Here is a 23,968-nt window from a genome sequence, read left to right as displayed (position 1 = left end):
CCACGACGCCCTACGTGGGCACCAGGCACGGTTTCTTGGACCGGCCAAGGGACGTATGCGGCAAGTGGATGGGAGAAGACCGACAGGGCTGTCCGCTGTTCCCCCTTGTTCCTTAGGAGGAAAGGTTTCCGTCAATAATTTGCCTCTTGTTCGAAGGGCCTTAACGGTCCCCACTTTCTGGCAAGATGCTGGTGACCTTTCCGAGATCCCAGAAGGAACTTTGGCTGAGGTTTTATGGCGTCTGATTCATCAGCACAAACGACCCTCGGGGAAGGATCGCCGCTCCCACCAGCAGAGACCACGTCTCGGGGCTCGAGGTCGGTTTGGTGGGGCCCGAGAGGGAACCCAAATCGACGGTGGGTTCTGGCCGCGATCGAGCTTGCTCCGACTGTGGTTTGATAACCCAGGTACTCTCTTCGTCTCCGGACAAGAAGCTCCTCCTCCAGTTCTGGCCGGGTCGACACAAGCTACTTCAACCTCCTCTAACTGCGACAGAGGCGTTTTCTTTTCTACGTGTCTTTCGGACACCGTATTTGAATACCCCTTCGGTTCCTCCTGAGGTTTCGACCTCGACGAGGACTGGCAATGAGTCAGAGGACGGTATGCGGCTTTCTCTCCCTGTCAGGTGTTGATCAGCCCCACCCAGACGACCCGTTCCACCAGTTGGCTGGCAGACCCTTACCTACATATTGAGTTTCGTAAACCCTCCATCGGGAAAACGTTGTTTTCCTTCCTGAACGATACGTTTTTTCCCAGGCTCTGAGAGGCCCATCGCTGTAAGGCGATGGCTGCTCCTTTTCTTTTCCTTCTCCAACTGCTAGTTTCCCGCTGGGACATTCAAGGCGAGCCAGTATCCAATTCCTCCCCCATGTTCCCCTCGCTCCTCACGTGGCTACGAGGGAAAGGGGAGGGATCCTACAGAGATTTTCTCTGTAGAAATCCCACGTTAGGGGGATGCGCTACCCCACCGGGGGGACCCTTCGGGTCCTACCTGACGTAACGCCCCGGTCCGTTTGGAGGAGGGATCCTGCCCCTTATTTCTCGATTTCTACGGGAATCGTAGAGGACCACCAGCTGATATCGTTTGACGAATTCGGTGGGGGGTTTCGCAGAGTGCTTACAAATTCTACGGAATTTTTCTAGCGCACTCAGAGTGTTTCGAAGTTTTTTACGATCTCCAAACACTTAGGTCCGAGACCACGGTCCAAAGTGAGCGAGGAATCCCCGATAGAATTGTTACACGATAATCGGGAACCCTCGCTTTATGGCCTTCGAATTCCTGTAATTTCTAGCATTTGGAAGAAGACCTGCTGCTGAAAGAAGAGTATCTCACAGTTAAGGCGATTTAACCTGGAACTAGAGAAGAACGGGAACTGGGAAACTTCCAGTTTTGGCCTTGCAAACCTATCGTCTTCGTTATTCTGTTCACCATTGAAGCTTTTCCTTTGGGAAAGGGAAAACTTTCTCCTTCACTCTCTTGACTAGAGCACCGAAGGCGGATCGATCCTCACCAAGTCCTTATTCTCATTCCTCGAGAGGAAAAAGAATTTAGGATGGAGGGGTCGTGGTTACAGAACCTACAAATATACTAACGTATATTACCCTCGCGACATGATTCTTTTAACAGTTGAATTGTACGGGGGGTAGGCGCATACCGTAGTTTGAACTCTACGGTTTGGTTTGGACCAAGACGAATTTGTAATCTTAATTGAGAACTGCAACTCGGGGTTGCCTGCAAACCTCCCAGCAGTTATCAGTTTCGATTTTAGATACTTGGTATTGTCATGACAACAACCAAATCAGCTTTTGGTATTTACCCGAAAATCCGTTTTCGGTTAAATATAATTGCTTCGAGCGTAATTCTTTATGCTCGATGGTTCTAGCCGCAACGCATTCCTTCGTGGAATAATGGATTACCTGGCAACTCAGGATGACGAGTCAACCGAGAGCTAACTGCGTATTGAACTGCCCTGATAGCGGCTCAGTATTCAGCTTAGGTCCTCGGCAGATGCACGGTCCGTTTACGTCTCTCTCTCCCCTGGTTTTTGATTGACTACCGAACCGTATCTCTGGCCCTAACAATCATGGACTTAGGTCTCTGATTAAACGGGGAGTCTTTCGCAATAATGCAAGGACCATCTACTGCTGGTGACGCCTCGAATTTCCCATCGCCTTCGACATTGCGAGAAATTTTCACCCCAAGAGTATCTCTTGACTCTTTCATCTTTCTGTTTACCGCACCGGTAACAGAAGGTCTGTAAGGCGGTCCCCGTGGGTTACGACGGTTTCCGGCTTACGACGTTCCGAGGTTTAGAACGCTTTTTTCTAAATAAATTTCAATGGAAAAATCCGTCTTGGGTTGACGACGCGTTGGTTCCGCAGGTTTACCGACGCCTGACCGCTTCCGACGCTCCGGAGTTAACGACGCTTTTAAAAAAACTCATACTATGATAAAAAAGGTCCTTTATAGTTTTGAGCACAAGTATATTAACTAAAAATAAGTTTCTGTTAGATTACAACCAAAAATTTTGAGGTTATTGATGGATTTGCGACACTTTTTTATGGTTCGTATTTTTCTATGATTTTTAGTGACGCCCTCATATGCGGAACTAGTTACCCGAGCGAGAAAGAATACATACTAGCTTGCGGTTGGCGCAAAGTTTACATATAACCAAGTCCAAAAGTCCAAACCAAATAATGAAAAAAAATCATTGCTTGGTTTCCTAGTAATACTAACAAAACGAAGTTTTCTGGTTAGATTACAACGAAGAGAAAGAGAGAGGAGAGAGAGAGAGAGGTGTATTCCGACGCTCCGAGTTAGGACAGAGAAGTGTTCGTTTCGTTTAAACGGCCTCTTGACTCATGCCAGTAAATGTTTTTGTTTTGTTTGATACTAAAAAATATAAGCCTATTTAAAGATACGTTTTACTTTAATTTAGTCTATATGATACGTACAAATAGTAATCAACTGTTTCTTGTAGCCCGCAGAAATTTGGCAAAATCGAAGTATCCAGAAAGAAGATCATTATCCAGTACCACTGGAACCTTGACATACGCAATTTAATTTGTTCCGTTACCAATCGTCGTATATCAAAACAGTTGTATCTCAAAAGCATTTTTTTCCCATTTACAAAATAATGTAATATAGATTACTCCATTCTAGCGGTAATGAAACCACACCTAACACAGCTAAATTACATATAAAGTATACACAATTTTAATACACAAATAAACGAGTAATAAGCACACATAATGATAAAAATAACAGCAATGATTGATAAATGTAAATAAATGTTAATAAAATCAATTAAAAAAAAGAAAGGAATTTTTAACTTACCACAAAACGAAAGATGACGTGAGGCCAGCAGGGGGATGAGGGTAGGGAAGGGTGTCAGGGAACGATTTGTTCTCCTTTTTATTTACGTATGTACACTAATTAACTGACGTTAATCAAACACAAATTGAAATAACATTTGCTAAACTGAACTTTTTTTATTTTTTTTTTTTAATTTTCAAGTCAGTTGTAGTTTAGAAATAATGGTGATGCCTTTGGCAAGGTTTTATGCTTTGCTATAATTTCCATGTTTTTTGCTTCATCGAAAATCATTTTTCTTTGGGTTTTTTCTTTATCACCCACCCTGCTTTGTCCTTTAGCTTTGAGACCCATGTTTAATAATAAAATAGACAAAATAAAAACACGAAAAAATAGGGGCAGCAAATACAAACGAACTTAAACAACGCACGTGTTAACATGGCAAGGGCACCAACAACCAAACAGACCTGAACGCCATTTATCGGTCGCCTATACAACTAACACTCTCATCCACCAAAATCCGTCTTCAAATATTTCGTTGTATTATCAAAGCTTATTATTTTTCCGCAAATTTTTCTGTTGCTAAATCCTCAAAACAAAAATTCGTATATTAGGGGCAAAGCATGGTCAAAGTTTCCAGTGTAATTTGATCAGAGAGAGGGAGGAGAGAGACGCCTTGGCCCCCCCCCACCCCCCCCCCCCCCCCCCCCCCCAAACCAAATGGGTTCCCACCGTCTCGGGGATTGACGTAATCATTTATTTTCTGAACCGATAGGACAGAGAATGTTCGTTTCATTAAACGGCCTCCCTGACTCATAGCAGGAAATGTTTTTTGTTGAGACTACTATATAAGCCTATTTAAAAGATACGTTTTACTTTAATTAGTCTAATATGAATACGTTAAATAGTAATCAGCTGTTGTTCTTGTAGCCCTCAAGATTTGGCAAAATCAACTCCAGGTTGTACATAAAACCTTCAAGAATGGTAGCGGTCACCAGAAGGATTACAATAGTTTTTACCTTGCAAGAACCCAGCATTCTTTTATGAAAATAACTCCAGGTTGTACCATAAAACTACAGGAAAACAACCATGTAGGTGTAACCAAAGGATTACAAGTAAAGGTTTTTTAATTTTTTAATAACCTTTTTTATTGAGTTTAAGACATATTTTCCAAGCGTCCCGTTCCAGGCTTACGACGATTTTTTCGGCTTTACGACGCGTCTCAAAACGGAACCCGGAACCCCCGTCGTAACCCGGGGACTCTGCCTGTACTAGTTCACCCCGCTGCATCGCACCGCGATAATGCGAATGATTTTTGCAGCCACCTCTGAGTTTGTCTTCAATAAATATCTTCGTATTGTTCGTAAGGTGGTTGCAATTATTCATTGCTTCGCCCCCGCATTAACAGATATGTCAGAAGACATCGCCTACTCCCTTCCGACCTGACAGCTCTACCTTCCACAAATGTTCAGCCCGATAGAGCAGTTTTCTTCAGGCAGTATTTTCCCTGTCTTCATTAGCTGAAAAGACGCTCCGCTTTTTATTGCAACTACGATCCTCCACCGGCACGCAACTGAATAGCGGTTAGCGTTCTCAGTCCCTTTGGTAGGCACAGGTTCAGAATCTTGAGAAATCCTTACTCCATCGGTTCAGCTGTGAAGACGTTAGGTTGCATTTTCTGTACACCTTCCGTCTTCAACGACACAATAGAGTTTTTGTTTTCTTCCTTAGCCGAGAATCAACTATGAACTATGAGAAAATATTCTTGCATCAGGGACCTCGGTCTCTAGAAGGCAATTGACTTTTCGGGCCAGTTGGGGGGGGCACATGCCTTCAAGAGAGTCATCACCTTGCCTTCTGGCATCGGTGGACGAACAAAAGTTAATTTTGTTTTTAGTCCTCCTTGGCATAACCCTTTTAAAAGGCTAAGGTCACCGTGACTTGCTCGGGTGCTTGGACAACTTGCCTCCTACCTAAACGCCAGTCAGTCGGCAGCTGTCAGGAGCGCCCAAGGGTCCTGTTACGAACTTCCTCTGGGGACTTAGTTCGGTTTGTTCCAATTAACAGTCTTTTCTTCGTCCTAAACGGCTTGGTCACAGTAACCCATACCATCGACACCCACCCCATTGAGTGTCGTGTCCTATCCACTACCGTGAGAAGAACAACTTCGCTGCAGTACCGGATAGACCAGTATGGGTACAGGACATCACCGAAGTCGAAGAAGAAGAGGGATAGGATCATACGACCATTCCCTTCTTTTCCTCTTGAGGTAATTGGCCATGACTTTTTTCCTGCGAAGTCCAAGCATCCCATGGGGATTGGGGATTCGTGAACGCTCGATTTTCGTACCGAATTCGTAGCGAAGACTCCTGAACCCTTCGGTTCCCTGACGATCGGTTAGAAGTCCCTTCACAATCCCCTGCCCATAATGGACTTCACCGCCTTTCGATGCGAAGGAGATGCTTGCTTTTCCTCCTTTGAAAGCGCGACCTCCCCCGCGCTTTCTTGAAGAAAACTCGATCATCCCAGGCCTGAGTGTTGAAGACTCGTTCGTCCAGCACCAAGGATGACCTAGAAGTTTACACTCCCTCGAGGTTACACCAAGAACTTCCCTTCCGGGCGCGAGGTACTGAACGGCAGGGGTCTGGTACAACCCAGACCACTGGCACCTCCTTCCTTCCTACCTTTTGATATTGCCCACAGGTCCTTGGGATCGTATTTTCCTTGGGACCCGTGGTTGGCTGCTCAACCACGTTTGTGTAAGCTAACCCCGACCCTAAGCAGGCCTGAACAGCAATCGAGTCCTGGTTGTGGACTGTAAAGAATAGATAAGTGAATGAGAAAGTGACTTGGTCTTCTCTTGCCTATCGTTTTTGCCTCCCCCTCTACCTGGGGTAGGGGATAAGGGATAGCGGTCATCACCTTGCTGGACTATCCACCACTTCCTCCTACAATGGGGGGGGGAAGTGGATGCCAACAAAGAACAAAACCATAACTTTATGTTTGCCCTCGTTGCAAATATGGAACTGTTGTTTCTTGTTTGCTGGTACAAGAAGGAAATTACGCTTGCCTCTCTCTTAGTACTCGGTCTGCCAGATGTCCTGACCATTGAGATCCTGCGGTGCACACCCCCGATCAATCGGACAGAGGCTTGGATCCCCTCCCCTCGCTCCTTACGACCATGGGAGGCATTCCAACGGTTGGGCGAACCCACCATTCTGTTCACCAAAAGACTCCAGATTTCCTCCCACCAAGAAGGTGAGTCTTCCTATTGTAAAAGGACCGAAGGTTTTGGTATGTTCCCGTGTCGGAACAAAAATGACAATTTGTTTTCCCAAAATTGCATTTTTCCTAAACTATAACAAAACCCTGATGGTCCTTTTACACATAAGTCCCACCTCAATGCCACCTCCCTCACTCTGCAGTTTTTTTGGCTTGGGCCAAAAAGCAAAAGTGATTTTGTTTACCTCCCATCCGCGCGCAGCGGCGGCCTGTCGGACCAAGCCAGTTAACTACCGAAACCCCTTGTTTCGAAAGCTTTACCGACCTAGCCCAGCTGCCGCTTAGTACCTTCCTATTGTAAAAGGACCTCATGTTTTGGTTTTTATAGTTTAGGGCCAAAAATGCAATTTTTTGGACAAATTGGTCATTTTATTTATACCTACAACATATGTTTGTTTTTTACGCCTGTTCTAATTCCATGAAGTTAGCTGTCTCTTACCCCTCCACCAAAGGGTGGCCAAGCAGCTATGTATATATCTTGACAGGTTAAGTTGATTGTATGAAAATGAATATTGGTTATGTTACAATAAAGTTTTCATATATACTTACCCTGGCAGATATTAATACAATTAAAGGCCCACCCAGCCTCCCCGCAGGAGACAGGTGGAAGAGAGAAAATATGAATAAAAACGTGGAATGGTTTCCTAGTCCTGCCGCCCACGGGTCAGGCCAGGTAGATCACCTGACCCTACCTGTAGGCGAGTGGCACGCGAAATTTGAAATTTCTGTCGGGGACAACGGAAGTCCTTAGCTATGTATATATCTGCCAGGTAAGTATGTATGAAACTTTATTGTAACATAACAATAGCATTTTTTATGAAAGAATGAAGTGCCTTCAAGCAATAAGGAGCAAGGTTGTTCTCTCCTTTTTACACACCAATCAGAGGGTGAAGCATTAGAGCAAAAATGTGAGTAAGTTCGTGGATTTCGAACGGGAATAATGAGGTTTCGTGGATTCGAACGAGTGTGATAGAGGATACCGAGGTTGATTCATTGGCATGAGTGTGGCTGAGAGACCCTAACTGGTATCGTTGGCAGTTGATAGCCAAAGGGAAGGCGTAGCTGTCGAGAGTGACGTTGTAAATGTACCTGTATCTAGTGCCAAGTTATCGTGGTGATGAATTAGGCTTCTTAACGTTTTGGATAAGGGTGGAGCCTAGTCAAGGTTTTGGCAGAGAAGAGGAATGAGACACCTAACCTGAATGTTTGAATGTTGACAAGCTGGATGATGATCTCGATGATGTTGTGGTAAGGAAACTTTTTGTTTAATTTAAAGAACGAAAGTTTTTGTGTCGTTGTGTTCCGTTCCTAAGTCCAGGTAGTGGAGGGGGAATCAACAGAAAAAATGTTCGTAGTTTTCTAGGAAGCTTCATGAATTAATTTTGAAGTTAGCACATGATTGAGCAAGGACATTTGGGAGTAAATAAAACTTTCAAGTATATTAATAGTGGGCGTACTTTTGGCCTTAAAGATGAAAAATTATGTGAAGAAGATATGCTTTAAGCTGTCATGAATATCAAATAAATTGCCGGGAAACCGATTCAAGGTTTTTAAAATTCCCCAGAGTTCAGTTTTGTGAATATTCTATCATTAGGCGAATCTTTTGAGAATGTATTTTTAAATATGTTCGGGACTTTGCCTAGAAATAAGGGTAGAGATGATTGCATAACTAATCTTGAGTATTATAAAAACAATTTAAGAGTTGGTTGGCAACTAGCGGAGGAGAACGGAAGCGCTTATTAAAGGAAAGCATGATCTTAGAGCAAACAAGAGAAGTTTGTGTGTAAGAGATAAAGTTTTAGTATTAGTCCAGAAAGAAGGTTCCTCTTTATCTCATAATTTCGAAGGTCCTTTTTCAGTTTTAGAGAAGAGGGGAAATATACATTATAGAACTAATGTGGGTAAGAGTAGAGCAAAGGCAATAAATGTAAATTTGCTTCAGAATTATAAACAACGCCCCGTGCCGTGGCCTCCACCCGTGTAACAGTGTTACTGAGTGAGATTAGTTTTGAGAAAAACACAAGAGGTGTTTTAGTATTTATAAGTTTTAATCAGAGGTCAGAAAATGGAAAAAGTAAGAGAGAAGGATAATGTTATAGCAGATAGCCTCTCTAGAGTTCTCAGAATGAGTAGTCTAATGACCGTTTTGTTTTGGCACGAGTGGTTGAGTGAATGAAAAAGTATTAAAGCTTTATGCAGAATTGTTTCCCCGCTGTTTAATTCTTGCATCTCTTTAGAAAAAAAAAATAAAATCAGTTGATTGGCGTTAGCGCATTGTGTTGGAGGTGCCTGTTATCATGATGGTTCTAGAATCGGCAGGAGTGTTGTGGAACTCGTCGGGACGTGAGAAACGCCGCGATTTCTGATGCAATACCTCGTCTAGATTCATCTAAGAAGTTCTAGAAATCCCTGGAGTCTGTGAAGTTCGCCGTAGGCTCCGCCCCAAAGTGCCATATGAATACGACGGTCGAAGTTGGAGAAAGCAGAGATCGTAGAAGAGAGACACCTGTTAGTCACAGAGAGATATCCTCAGTAAGAGCCACTGGTCAGAATATCAGTGAGAGATCAGCAGCAGAGATCGTCAGAGAGAGACTAGAGAAAAAAGGAACCGACGAAGGATCAGAAGAAGAGTTGTTCGAGAGTTGGTTGGATACTGGTCCAATCGTCTTCAGGAGTGGACGACCGAGTTGTCTCTTCGTTGAGCAGACTTCGGAGAAGAAAAGGGGGGAGTTTCTGCCCTTAAAAAAAAACTATTTTCTGCAATTGGGAATCAAGAAGGCCGTCTTGCAATTGCCGCTCTACTTTTATGAAGCCATCTCTTCGATTGCCAAATTGACTAGCAAGTATTTGAATTGCCTCACTGTTCCCCCAGTTCATGCAGTGTAAGATTCTATTTTTTTTTTATGTAAATAGGAGATGCCATTCTGCATTTACCTATGTTAGTAAGCTTGTAAATAAACCTTTGTTGTGTTAGTGTTTCTTTCTATATTCGTATCCCCAGTTTCAACTGTTGGTGTTGAAATTTAATATTCATATCGAACCTGAAGCGGACCTCTCTCAGAGGCCGTAACACACGCTTTCCATCAAGCTTGATGACGTCATAGCCAAAACCACTATCAAAATGGTGGCAGTCATGACATCACGACAGCCTACTGCTGCCGGCCTCTCGTCTTCTTTAACGACAGTATAATTATGCTTTCATTTCAGGAGCACACACTTATGGAGAAATTTGAAAGTTTTTGAAGGGAAATTGAAAAGACATACGAGACCGAAGGCGTGAATCGTCGTCATCATCGTGATCTTGATTTTTCTCGTAGGATAAGCCGCAGCAATGCTAGTGCGTGTTCCAGTTAAATTTTGGAATAAGGGTATTCTAACAGATCCCCGTGCCAAGTGGAGAAGAATTATTCCTTCTTCGTCTTCGAGCCGGGGACTGCCACATCCCTCCAAAGAAGAAAGCTCAAGCAGTGGTTATTAACTCAGTCTACTCAAGACGGTTGACGTTTAGCTTTTCAACGGTCTGGTGATAGCCTAGGTTGTGAGAACCATGACAGCTGTAGAGTTATGACGGACGTAAGAACCAGACAGCTGTAAGAACTATGACAGCCATGAGACCTATAATGACTGTAAGAACTATGACGGTCATAAGAACTATGATGGCCATGAGAACTCTGAAGGCCACAAGAATTATAACGAACATAACTATGACAGCTGTGAGGAATATGACGGCTGTAAGGACTATGGCGACTGCTTACCTTGAGAACGAGAATGGTCGTAGTATCTAGCCTATAGTTTTACGACGTACGTTATGCTTGGTGGCCGTAAGGCCCACGCAATAGTTAATGAGATGTGCTACATTCTCATTTACGTTCAAAGAGCAGTGAAGGTGCATCAGCCACATTCACCTGCTGTCTACCAACGTTTGCGCCCATCACAGCCAGTCAATGGATTCATCCAGTAATCGCATATAGTCTGCATTGTGGGAATTAACAGACTTTGGGTTGACCCAAGACTTCAAACCTTTACAGGTAAGAAGAATTCCCTTGTTTTTATCATTTTTGTACAATCTGGTTTGTTCCTATAAGAGTATTAACCAAACACTTCTGCTCTTAGACAAGTACTAGTTATAGTTAGTCGATAGGTTGGTTCCTTTACAGTGAAGCACTGGGGAACCATTCCTCTCAACGATAACTCACGAAACACGTATCGGTTTTTGATCGCACAAGGCGATTTTTGTTGGGAGTAGAATTGTTTTCTATAGGTATCCATGAACTTAAGATTCAAACTTACTCATTTAGTGAGGTACTGGAGACTATGAAGAAAACTCCAAGTCGAAAGAAGTAGGTGAAACTTTCTTTCACCATTTTAGGTAGCCAAGCTTACCTAAGTAGTGCACTCGTAACCTAGGATTCTATAGGCCCAGCTAATCAAGTCATACCTTTTAGCCTAACAAGTGGTTAAATTTGTAGCCTACCCCAGCTAGTCTGAATCTGCCTCTACTATCTTGGTTTAATCTGAGTGGTAGTTTTTAGTGTAGCCTGGCCAAAATATGACCCCAAAAATGCAAAATAATCAATGTTTTAAGTTTTTTTTCTGTTCAGTGGTTCCAGATCCCTTAGCATTGGCAGATGACGCATTCCCACATCCCTGGGACAACCTGGAGGTATATGCCTTCCCTCCGTTTTGTTTGATCAGTCAGGTTCTGAACAGGCTATTGAGTTCACAGGGTCTCAGAATGACTTTGGTAGCCCCTCTGTGGCCTCAGGTAGAATGGTTCCCAGATCTGCTGTCGTTGTTGTCAGAGGTTCCGAGGGAGATTCCCCCTTGGCGACATCTCCTGTGTCACCCCCATGCGGAAAGGTTCCACCAGTCAGTAGAATCCCTGGAGACTATCAAGTATCTCCTCCGAGCGAGAGACTTTTCTCAGAGAACTGTTGGGCATATGTCCAGCAGTCTTAGAAAGTCGACCTCCACGGTTTACCAAGGCAAATGGGCGATCTACTGTGATTGGTGTCGTAAACAGGGTTTTTCTCCACTCGCGACCTCTATTCAGTGAATAGCAGACTTTTTAAACCTTCCTCAAAGACGAGAAACGTTTGTCCGATTCTGCCATTAGAGGCTACAGGGCGGCCCTGAGTTCGGTGTTACGTCTTAAGGATATCAACATCTCTTCCGGGGAACTTTTCCTGCTAGTTAAGGGGTTTGAGCAGTTGAGTTCTCCTAGAGAGCTCAAGCCTCTGACGTGGGATGTTTCCTTGGTTCTTCAGAGCTTCACTTAAGCGTTCATATGAGCCCTTGCATCACTCATCTTGACAGGAGCCTGACACTCAAGACAGTTTTCCTTCTGGCTTTGGCATCTTCCAAAAGGGTAGGCGAGCTCCATGGTCTGAGCTATGAGGTGAAGCACACCAGGGGTTGGGGGTCGATGTCCTTCGAATTTGTCCCTTACTTCTTGGCCAAGACCCAAAAATCAAGGTTACTTTGGATTTTTGGCAATTTTCTGGCTTACGACGATTTTCGGCTTACGTGTCCCAAGAACGGAACCCCCATTGTACGCCGGGGACTGCCGATATTTACATTTTGCGGCATCCATAGTGATGGCCATCTTGAATATGTCAAAACCCTCAAGGGCGCTAGTGTGGCATCATTCAGATCTGAAATCAGCACCCTCTAAATAGGGGAAATCAGTCAAAAAACAATGGGCAGACCTTGCCACGGGGTTTGGGGTTTGGCACTTAGACTATTTCCACTTTTCAAAGTGAAAGGGCATGAAGTGAGAGCTGTTGCCACCTCATTCACTTTTCTCTGTAACCTGTCCTTGTTGGGTATTCTACAACCAACTTATTGGAGATCGAAGGAAATAGGACAGTGTTTGGGAATTCTAGTACTCTCGGGCCTTTACCTATTGCTGGCATGGTATTGGAAGAAGCAACATAGGGGGTTTTCTATCCCTCTAAATTTTCACCTTGTATCAAGGTTGTTTGAGTCCTTGGGAAGTCTGGGGGTACTTGGTACCTGGAGTGCTCTCCAGTCTATTTTAGCATAGAGGGTCTTGCTTTTTATAGTTGGTGTAGGTGACTATTTATTGTTATTTGTCATTGAATCTATTCGTGGGCAAGGGCATTTTTAATTTGTAATTCCTTGGTAAGTCAGCAGTAATGCCCACGACATCAAGGAACATTCCACTATTGTAGAGGTGACCCATGGTCTTGCTACCATTCTGTCTACTTAGTGAGCTGAGCGCCAACCAGAGGCAGTACTCGCCTGCAGTGGCTCACTTACAAGGTAATGACAAGCATACGTCCTGTACTACCACACATTGACCCTTTTGAGAATTCTCTTTTGTTTTTTTTCGAGAGATGTTATCTCCAATTCCCTCCACCTTTCAATATATAAGCTTGATAATTGCTTGGTAAGACCCTTGAATAAAAATGAATTTTTATAATAAAAGCAAGTTTTATTCAATACTTACCAAGCAGTTATACAATTGGAGCCCTCCCTCCTCCCTCAGGTGGATTTAGCGACCGATATATTGAGAGGTGTGCTGTCATCATACCTGTCAACCAGAAGTGACCGGTTACCTGACACCTACACTAGTATTGGCGGTGCCACTACAAAAGTTTGAAATTTGGTCTGCCGTGGAAGGGAACCTACGACCTGATAAATGCTTGGTAAGTATTGAGTAAAACTTGCTTTTATTATAAAAATTCATTTTCAGAAACATATCATGACAAAAGTTAGGGGTTTGTTATTAAACAAATTAGATTTTTTTGTCATATAAACTTCTCGTGCTTGAACAGAAACTGTTTACAAAATTGTCTGAGATGCAAGAATATTCACTTCATCTGTATTTTCCAGGTATATTGATCGTAACTTGGGAGAGCTGGAGCAAATATCCCTGAAACAAAGCATTGCTGGAAGAAATTTTAATCAGCATGCCAGTCGTAAAGATAGAATAAATATAACTTACGAAAATGAAAAAGATCTATTCACTGGAGCAGGATTTGGTAAGTTTTGTTTTTTGTATTATTATTTCAGTATAACTCTTAGCACAAAAGTCAGTTGTTTTGAATTTGGTCTGGTTAAACAAAACAACCAAAATTAGAAATAGTAATAATTAATATGATATAATAATAACAATAATGATGGTAAAAATAATGCACATAATCTAATCACCAGATTCAGCTAACAACCCAAGAACTTGATCATTAATATAAATAAAACATTTTTATTATTATTTTTCTATTTTAGTCATCCCATTTGAGTGGGTGGTATTTGTAGTGTGGGGTTTCAGGTTGCTTCCTGCCTGTATTTCTTGTGGATGTGGAGAAATTCTTGATTGGTATTTTCCTATGGAAAAACAGATCATCACCTTTTATAATATGAGATATCCTTCAAATGTGAGCTGGAGCAGTCAACGAGCTTGATAAGTTAGTTCACTGATAGTAAAGTGGGCTGAGTTGGGGAATACTGTAGGCCCGCCATATTCGCGTTCTTTGGATTCGCGGACTCTCACATTCGCGGATTTTTCTTAGGAACCTATCTAAAATATATTTGCGAGAGGACTTGCCCATTTGCAGCCTTCTGTGTGGAACATATCTATAATTATTTGCGGTCGCCCCCCCAGCTATTCGTGTATGCAAATTTTTTAGTACAGTGATATTCTGTATTTTCATGTTATTTACTGTATAATATTTGTACCTAATAATATGAAATCATACAGCACTTACTTATGATTAGTGTTGATTATAGATGATGATGATATTATAGCCATGCAGCCTGATGAATGACGATTAAGATAGACTGCACAGCAAAGTAGAAGAGTTACAGATCCTCTGAGGGCACCTCGTCACTCACCTTCTTCAGGAGGCGCTTTACAGGGATTTCAGGAGGCACCACCATCTTGTGGTAATTGCACAATTGTACAAACAAGTCAAGATAGGGCTTCACTATTTCATTTATATTATTGATGAAAGTTGTGGCCCCTTCTTTATTTCTGCTCCATGTCTTGACTGTTGTCTGTACCTCCCTGACATCCCTGATCAAATTGTAGAGACCACAAAATTTCTCAAAGGCATGGTCCCGCTGATGGGATAGCATTACTAAAGAGGGAGGCTAGTTCATGTCCAAGAATGGCTTCCACAAGCATTTTGTCCTGCTCATATTCAATCTCAATGCAGGTGACTGTCAGTCACGCAGTAATGGGCTGCTACTTCTCCATGACTTCTGCCCTCTCTTAACATGACTATTACGTCTATTTGCTTCTCATCACTCATTAACTGTAAGGGCCTCTGACGCTGAGGCTCTTTGCCAGAAGCCCTAGGAGAAGCAGAACGTTTAGATTCCATTTTAAAGAATAAATCTTAGTCTGTAGCAGTGTATACCACACAGGCAAAAACACACACATGAGAGACCATTGAACTTATGTACGTACATATTGGGTCAATTGGGTATGCGTTGTGCAGACTATACATTTTATGAAATGTTTTAAGATGATTTCTAAATATGATATGTATGTACGAAAAGTAAAGTACGTGTACTGCGGCACACAGTACACGTACGTGTATTTTTCATGCATACGTACTAAGTATATTTTCATGACAAAATACATTTTTATGATGAAAAAAGCTTTATTAATTTTCAAATATTAGAGTTGTGTAATACTTTCATGTAAACACAGCAAAATGTTAGTAACAAAATCAGTTTCTTGAAAGATGCTTTACCCAAGTCAACTTTCCGCAGAAATCTTGTGACGTCTTCTTAGAGCAGAAGTACCCTCTGATATCCTTCTCATCAGGGTACCAAATTGCCGAGTTGCAATATCTAGGGGGAGTTTTTTCCCATCAAAAGGAAGTTGAAGCTTTGCCCATTCTTCAGTAGAGTGTTTTGACACTGGGATAACCAAAGCAATGATTTTAATTCTGCTAATGGTTCCTGCTTTCTAGTATTTACATACTTTTGAAAGTGTGCCCTCACATAGTTTTATTTTAAATGTGAAGGGGCAGAAGGCTGGTGGTACATGATGAGCAACTATTTTGTAATAATATAAGTAGTATAGATCCATTTTCCAATCACCTGGCAGAATGTCATGTACAGTTTTCAATGCTTTATTCCCAGGTAAGAGAATAATTTCCATTTGAAGTTTCTCCATGTCTGGCAAAGGTGGTATCAGGTGCCATTCTGTATTAGGAAATGCTGCCCTGTCTAAACTCAACATGCACAACTTCTATCATGGTCTTTCTCTCATTGATGAGATACTTGCCATCTGGAGAGAAAATGCACATAAAGCATCTCGCCAAGGATTATCAGTATCAGAGTAGGATTTTGGTGTCTAGTTACATTTGGATTTTAAGACGCATAATCCGAACTGGCCACTTTGTTGGTTCCAGTAACCTTAGCTCTTGATTGGGCAGATTTGGTTTCCATTCTCCCTATTCTGTTGCAAGATGCAAGGCATTTATATTTTGGTGTATACATTACTGGCTTGATTTCTTTGATTTCTTGTTCAGAATCATGCAGTATGTCCATTATCTGTTGCCATTCTTTGGCAAGGGCATCTTTGATGTTACTCATTTTCTTATGGAACTGATCAAATACTGCAAATTGTATCCCTTTTGGGGGAGCTTGTGTGACTTGACTGACTATCTACAGTTGAGCTGCAGCTGCCTGTTCCCCAGGGGGCAGATGTCCTGGGTGAATTACTACAACCCTCTGAGACTGTTGTCATTTCCACTGGGTTCAGGTGGATCCTTGTATCCTTTTGGGGGAAGGATCCTAACCAGCCTCTGAAGCTGCATGGGGGACTGACCTACTTCTATAATGTTTCCCCCATTGCTAGTTGAAAATTGTGTCCCTGATCCCTCTGGGTTCAGCAAGGTTCTTTCAGTATCAATATCTACCTCATAATCCTTAAGCAATTCCCCTCTAAGTGAGGATTCCTCTATTCCCTCCACAGGATGAACCTGGGGAGTAGTGGGGACTGATGTTACTGGGTTTTGCCCTGAATCTGGATCTTCAGAGAAGGGGTAAAGTAGATACTGCTGGAGTTATACCATATAGATGTAATCTCCTTCCTCACCCTTGCTGAACCCATCGAGAGCATGCTACAAATTTCACACATATCTGGCGACCAAACAGATCTTTCCTGATTATTGCAGGGACTATGTTTACGGCAGATGGTATGAGCCATGCCCACTAGCAAATAATGTACTGAGCAACCTGTTATGGAACATTTTAATTGAGGGTCATGTCTCAAGATGGCCTTATAGTGAAAAAACCAAGCTCTTATTAGAAAATTTAATTAGTATAGAATATTTTAATCATGGACACCTGTAATTATGTACTAACTGTATATCTCATTATACAGATCAATTTGACTATAAGTGTATATTTGAAGTACATTTTATAAAATATCTATGTTAACTTAAACCTTTTGAGGGGTAGATTAGCTTTGAAGACCCTTCTATATCTGTATTACTTATACATAGCCCTTTTGTCTTGGCTATGTCAAGTTTTTAATTTTAATTATAATACCACCCAAAACCACTCAAGCCTGTATGTGACTATAGTAGATTCACTTCACCCGTGCATCTCATGCCCAGCGCCATTCCATACGGCACTCCTAATTGGCTGTTGATAAGCCAATTACAAGGCTGGAAACTCTGTCTCTCTCGAGAGTTCAAATAGGCGACATCTATGTTCCAACATCTTTCAAACATTATAACTTTCATTACACCTCAGTTTTACCTGCAGAAAAGGAGTTTTCCCAATTTTATCACTAAATATCCTCAAACCAATGATTTAAGAATTATAATGATATTAGAATTATGTACTTCAATAAACTTAATGCTAAAATATTTATAGTGAAACAAACATAAAATTCTTAATATGAAGTATAATCTTTCATTCCTTACATGAGATCGCAGTGCATTCATCATTTATCATCTTGTGTTTCATAGTTTTGTAGCTCAAATGTCATGGAAGACAATGCTACCAAAAAAATTATGGGCAGGGCTATCAATATGAAAATAACAAGCAAAAGGTTAAGAATATTAATCTTTCTCTCTTATCTTCGTGTAGTCAGGTGCTGCCGACGTGATCACTCTTGACGTCATCATCATGATCACGCCCGCAACCCCTCGATAGAAGAAGTCTTATAAGGGGAAAAAAATTAAGACTTCATTATAGTCACTATCATTATCACCTACACCTTTCATATCCTATATTGTAAAATTCTATATGAAAAAAAATCGTTACTTAGATATTGGTACTGTATGGAGGAAATTTATTCATCCCAATGATTTTTCTTTTGCTACAATCAGTCCTTCTATATCCCTCTCATTATTCCTTTTTATATTATATATTACAATTTTCTTCATATTTCTTATATCATAAAAATTCTGAAATCATTGGCTTGTCAATGTTTAGTGATGCAATTGGGAAACACTACTTTTCTGCTGGTAAAACTGAGATGTAATGAAAGTTATAACTTTTGAAAGAGGAGAGGAGGAACATACATCCTGCCTACTTGAACTCTCAAGAGAGACTGAGAGTTTCCAGCCCACTGACTGGTTCATCAACAGCCAATCAAGAGCATCGTAAGGAACGGCGCTGTGTATGAGATGCATGGGCGAAGTGAATCTACGGGCATCACTTCATCAACAACTTTAAAAGTCTAAGTACTTCCCTGGTTCAAAGTCACTTCAAGTAAATTGAAGGAAAGCTGATCAATTACCACTGTGTTTCTACCTAACATAAATATAATCATAATTAAATGCAAACAGTATACTGGTGTAAGAATAAAAACACTTAATCTTAAATACAAAAATTTATTATTAAACTCAAAATTTATAAGTGAAATTCACAATATCTGGGAAAATTACTGTTACTTGAAAACAAAGTAAAGTTTAATTAATTCTTGAATCAATTAAGTAAAATTAAATCAAAATTAATTTATCATAAAATTCAAGAAAATTAATTCAATTGAAATTCAAAAGTGTTAGGCAATAATTGAAAATTTGAAATTAATTCACTAGTGCTAAACAATAATAAAACTTGAAAAGAATTCTAAGTAAATGCAAATTAATTCACAAGTGTCAAATTTAATTAAATGTGCAATGATTAAGCAGTGAAAATAACTAAGTCAATTAAATTGTGAATGTGAATGAAAATACAGAAAAATGTGGACAGTATCAAAATAAAAAGGCACACTTCAACAAGGAAATGAAAAAAGGCACAAAATGAAACAAACACAAAACACAAAAATTTGCAATGTGTAAAAGTGTAAATCTTTTCACTCAAAACATTGTAACTATCAGTTTTTACCAAACCTTCGTAACCATCTGTTATTAGTTACTAGTTAACCACTGTTCCTATCCGTTATTAGTTTCTTACCAAACCATCATAACCATTAGATATTAGTTGCAACTAATAAAAATATAACACACTTTACCTTTTTGGTATACCAACTTCTTTCTTTGCTGCAGTCTTGTTTCATTTTACCAAAAACCTGGCGCCATTAAGAAACAATGTTTGTTCAGATTCCACAAAAACACTATTTAACACTAAATAAACTTTAAGAAATATCAAATATGAAATTCTCAAGTTACGAGTGACCAATTTACGTTACGCTAATATAATCTCAAGGATGTTGAGAGAGAGAGAGAGAGAGATAGATCTGAACGCCTCGCAGTTCTAAGATATAATGAAATTCTCTTCCCTTGCGAAAACTGGACTGAGGAGATGACACAAAACGTTTTTGGCACAAATGCTTCCAGAAGCTTCGAAATCTTACGCAACTTTATATACAAAGTGTGTAATTGCACTCTACTCGATCGACCGAAGCAGAAGGCCTTATCACACATGATGACAGATTCCCAAAACACAAATGAAGTCTTGAGCTCGCTTATCAAACATGTCGACAGATTAGGAAAGCAAACGGATCTCGCAGTTCCTCTAATCTCACAGTGTTGACATAATAGGGAAACAATCGTAGTTTCGAATGGACAAAGAAAATCTCTCTCTTTTTACATTCTACGTTATATATATTCTTTTAAATTATGTTATGCGAAATCTGAACGCACATTTAAATAATCCTATCTCTAAGCTATCTAGGAATCTGAAAAAGTGTTGCACAATTCTACATAACATTTTGTACAGTCTAAGAGGGAATATATGCATTTTGAAAGTAGCAATATTTAATATACCCCCCCAGAAGATTTTTTATCACTGTTGAATCCAACAATTTGCAACGAGATAAATAATCAGCAACTATAGTTTTTGCCACTAATGTGCTGCACTCTTAAGTTATATTGTTGCAGGCACAAAGACTACAGGTCAGTCTTTGATTATGGTTTTTCATTCTCTGGATAAATGATAGTGGATTGTGATCAGACAACACTAAAATTTCTTCATTCCTAGGTCTATTCACATACACTTCAAATTTTTTCAATGCAGTGATTAAGGCTAAAGTTTCCTTCTCGATTGTCGAGTATACTTTCTGATGTTTTTTCAATTTTGTAGACATGAAGCACACAGGATGGTAGATATTATTTTTATCTTCTTGAAGTAGAACAGCTCCAACGCCACAGTCCGACGCATCAACTTGTATCACAAATCTCTTGTCGAAGTCTGGAGCTTGAAGTACGGTCTTGAAGTTAAAATGGCTTTTACCTTCTCAAAGGATTCTTGACACTCTGGAGTCCAAACAAACTTAGCTTTGGGATTAGTTAAGTCTGTCAAGGGAGCTACTACAGCTGAGAAATTTGGGCAGAAACGATGATAGAATCCAGCCATGCCTAAAAATCTCTGTAGCTGTTTCCTGGTAGTAGGTGGGGTAGCCTCACGGATACCTTCTACATTAGCATTTACTGGAGCAAGAAGGCCTTTCCCTACTTCAAACCCAAGATACTGCACAGTTGCCTTTCCAAACTCACTCTTCTCTAGGTTGACTGTTAATCCTGCGTCTTGTAGTTTCTTGAAAACTTTCCTCAGAATCTTCAGATGTTCTTCCCACGTTGTAGAGTAAATCACAATGTCATCTAGGTATACACCTACTCCTATTGATCCTAGCAGTTGATCCATCACTTGTTGAACTGTTGCTGGTGCATTCATCAGACCAAACAGCAGAACAGTATACTGACACAGTCCAAAAGGAGTAATAAAAGCTGAAAGCAACTTTGTATTCTCATCTAAGGGAATTTGATAATATCCTTTCAACAAGTCTATCTTGGAAACAAACTTGGCTTCCCCAATATTATCAAGTAACTGATCTATAAGAGGCAAAGGATAATTATCAGCCACACTGATAGAATTCAGTTTCCTATAATCTGTACACATCCTAAATGAACCATCTGGTTTCTTCACTAACACACATGGAGAACTGAAGTGACTTGAAGTGGGTTCTTCTAATCCATGTTGCAGCAAATACTCAACTTCCTTCTTCAAAACATCTCGATGATACGGTGATAAGCGATAGGCTCTTTGCTTGAAAGGTCTTCCATCTTCTTGAATCTTGATTTCATGCTTGGTCAGATCAGTATGCCTAGGTACATCTGAAAAAATTTCTGGAAAACTTCTAATTACTTCACTTAGTCTTCACCTTGTTTAACACTCAGATGTTTCAGTTTATCCTCCAAATTTTCCAAAATTGAAGAATTATTCATCTTGCTTGCAGCTCCCAATTCGTAGCCATCATCATCTTCTGTAGATAAAGTTGTTTGGGTTAGTGACAGTTTCAGTTTTAGTTTCTGAGAAATAAGGTTTCAAGAGGTTCACATGTATCTTCTTTTGTGTTCTTCTTCTTTCTGGTGTATCAGTCACATAAGTTCTATCACTTAACTTCTGAATTATCTTGTAAGGACCTTGAAATTTATTTGTGAGGGGAAATCTCTTGACAGGTAAGAACACTAACACTTGTTGACCAACACTAAAACTTCTTAACTTAGTCTTAGCATCAAATCTCCTTTTCATTTTCTCTTGACTCATTTTCAAGTTTTCTAAAGAGAATTTTCTATTCTCTTTCAACCCTTTCCTTAAGTTCTTCACATACTCTCCTTGGCTTTCCTCTTGATTTTCTTCCCAATTTCCTGCTAGAATCTTCAACGGTCCTCTCACTTCTCTTCTAAAAATCATCTCATTAGGTGAACATCCCATACTTTCTTCATAAGCACTCCTAACTTCAAACAACACTAATGGTAAACCAACATCCCATTCTCTTCCTGACTCAGAACAATACTTTGTCAGCATACTTTACAATGTTTGATGGAACCTTTCCAAGGCACCTTGAGTTTCTGGATGATAGGCAGTGGGTAACTATTGTTTCACTCCTAACAAATTCATCACATCCTGGAATAACTTTGAAGTAAAGTTTGTTCCTCTGTCCCTTTGTACTATTTCTGGTATTCCAAACTTAGAGAAAAACGCCACAAGTTTTTCAGCAACTATCTTGGCAGATATGTTTCTAACAGGGATTGCTTCAGATATCTTGTCACGGGACACATTGATGTTAACAAATACTAATTTTTTTTCTTTGTCTTTGGCAGCAGTCCAACCATGTCTATAATCACTTTGCTAAAGGGTTCTCCTCTAACTTCTATAGGTTGTGGCGGGGGGCTTTCTTGATGGTTTCATTCGATTTTCCAGCTATCTGGCAGGTAGACACTCATGACAAAAGTGCTAACATCTTGTGAAGTCCAGGCCAGAAGATATTTCATGATCTTCTCCACAGTCTTCCGATTCCCATATGTCCAGACTCAATGGGTACTGCAACCACTTGCTTTCTCAACGGATATGGAATCAAAATTTGATGATATTCGCCCCATACAGCATCTCCTGGTATATCTGTAGGTCTATACTTCCTCATCAGCAAACCTTCCTTCAGATAGTAACAGGTAGGAGTTTGTTGCATCTCTTCTCGATCAACAACTCTGAAGAACAAATCAATTAACGATGCATCCTTCTTCTGCAAGTCCATTAGCTTCTCTCTTGTCACTTGACCAACTTCAAGGGTTGAATTCTCAATATCTGCTAACTCAGCTACTGTAGTTTCACTACTGTTTTCAGTAACACTTTGACTACTTGGAGTCTTTTCAGGAACATCAGGTTCTTCATCTTCGTCGTCGTCGTCGTCATCTTCTTCATCTTCTTGGGAAATCTCTTCTTGGTCAGCACTATGGGAAACTTCACTTCCCTGGAATAATTCTTCTAAGCACAAAGATCCTTCACTTGATCCTTCTTGGGTGTGTAAATCCTCAGTTTCTTCACTTGCAGTCGTAGTCCTCTTCATACTTCTGGTAGTTACACGACTAGGAAACAGGTGGGGGTTATTCTTCTCCAACTCTACTGTAGGACTAATCCTCAATGGTTTGTCTGTCACTACAGGACAAGGAATAAATGGCACACCACCAACTTCATTCCCCAACAAAACAATTACACCTTCCACAGCCAGTGAATCCTTTACAGCAAAATCAACATTCCTTGTCACCAATTCACATGACAGGTGTAAGCGGCATATAGGAGTTACTTCCTCTCCTCCTATACTCTTCAAAATAACTGAATCTCCTGTGAGACTCTTCTCCAACCGAGGGTGAGAACCACGTACTACCACACTATGGTTACTCCCTCTATCACGTAATATCTTGACTGGTACCTGTATACTTCCTTCTTGAGTTGACAGCATACCCTCATAGATATATGGCTTAAAAGCCTCCACACTGCTAAGCCACTTACTGCTTGAGGTTACATTTCCACTGGTTGCTAAACATTCAGCTTGTTTAGTTTCATTCTTCTCTGGAGTCTGATTCTTTCCCACACTGCTCTTCGTAGTTTGTTTCACCTGGTCACCTTTCACTACTTGACCAACTGGTTTTATACTGCTGTTGATTCCGGTAACACACTTGACTGTAGTGTCCTACTCTTCCACACTTGAAACAGACAACATTAGGTTTCTGTACTGTCTTGAAAAAGTGGATGAGGATTTCACATTAGCTTGCTGAGTTGTATTACCTTGTGTACTCTTGGTAGTATCACTTGTAGGTTTCCCATTAAATTTGTTCCTGTTATTTGGATAAGACTTAAAACCTGGGCATTGTTGACTCTGGTACTTGACACAGTAATTACGTTTACTACTAATTATATCGTAATCTTCACTCAGTGTAGCAGCTTTGTCAAGTTTCTTCACCTCTCTCTCTCTTTTAAATAGGCTTTTATATGTTCAGGAATTCCCTTAAGATACTGTTCAAGAACAAGTAACTCTTCTAACTCATCAAAAGTTTTAACTTTAGCAGCTTCTACCCAACGTTTGAAACACCTTCTCACTTTGTAAGCATAATCTAAGAATGTTCCCTTCTCATCTTTTCTTAAATTTCTGAATAT

General features: G+C 40.6%; 1 protein-coding gene across 1 annotated transcript in view; it reads left to right on the top strand.

Moving 5' to 3' along the window:
* Positions 1-23,968, top strand: part of LOC135221187 (translation machinery-associated protein 16-like) — a 447,785-nt gene that overhangs the window by 397,032 nt on the left and 26,785 nt on the right. The window contains exon 5 of the mRNA XM_064259010.1: positions 13,454-13,602. Coding sequence (XP_064115080.1) covers positions 13,454-13,602 — 149 coding nt within the window. The remainder of the gene's footprint in view (positions 1-13,453; positions 13,603-23,968) is intronic.

Source organism: Macrobrachium nipponense, chromosome 2, assembly GCF_015104395.2.
Source record: "Macrobrachium nipponense isolate FS-2020 chromosome 2, ASM1510439v2, whole genome shotgun sequence".
In the NCBI taxonomy this organism is placed as follows: domain Eukaryota; kingdom Metazoa; phylum Arthropoda; class Malacostraca; order Decapoda; family Palaemonidae; genus Macrobrachium; species Macrobrachium nipponense.
Note: the sequence above shows the minus strand (reverse complement) of the source record. Positions and strands in the feature narration are given on the sequence as shown.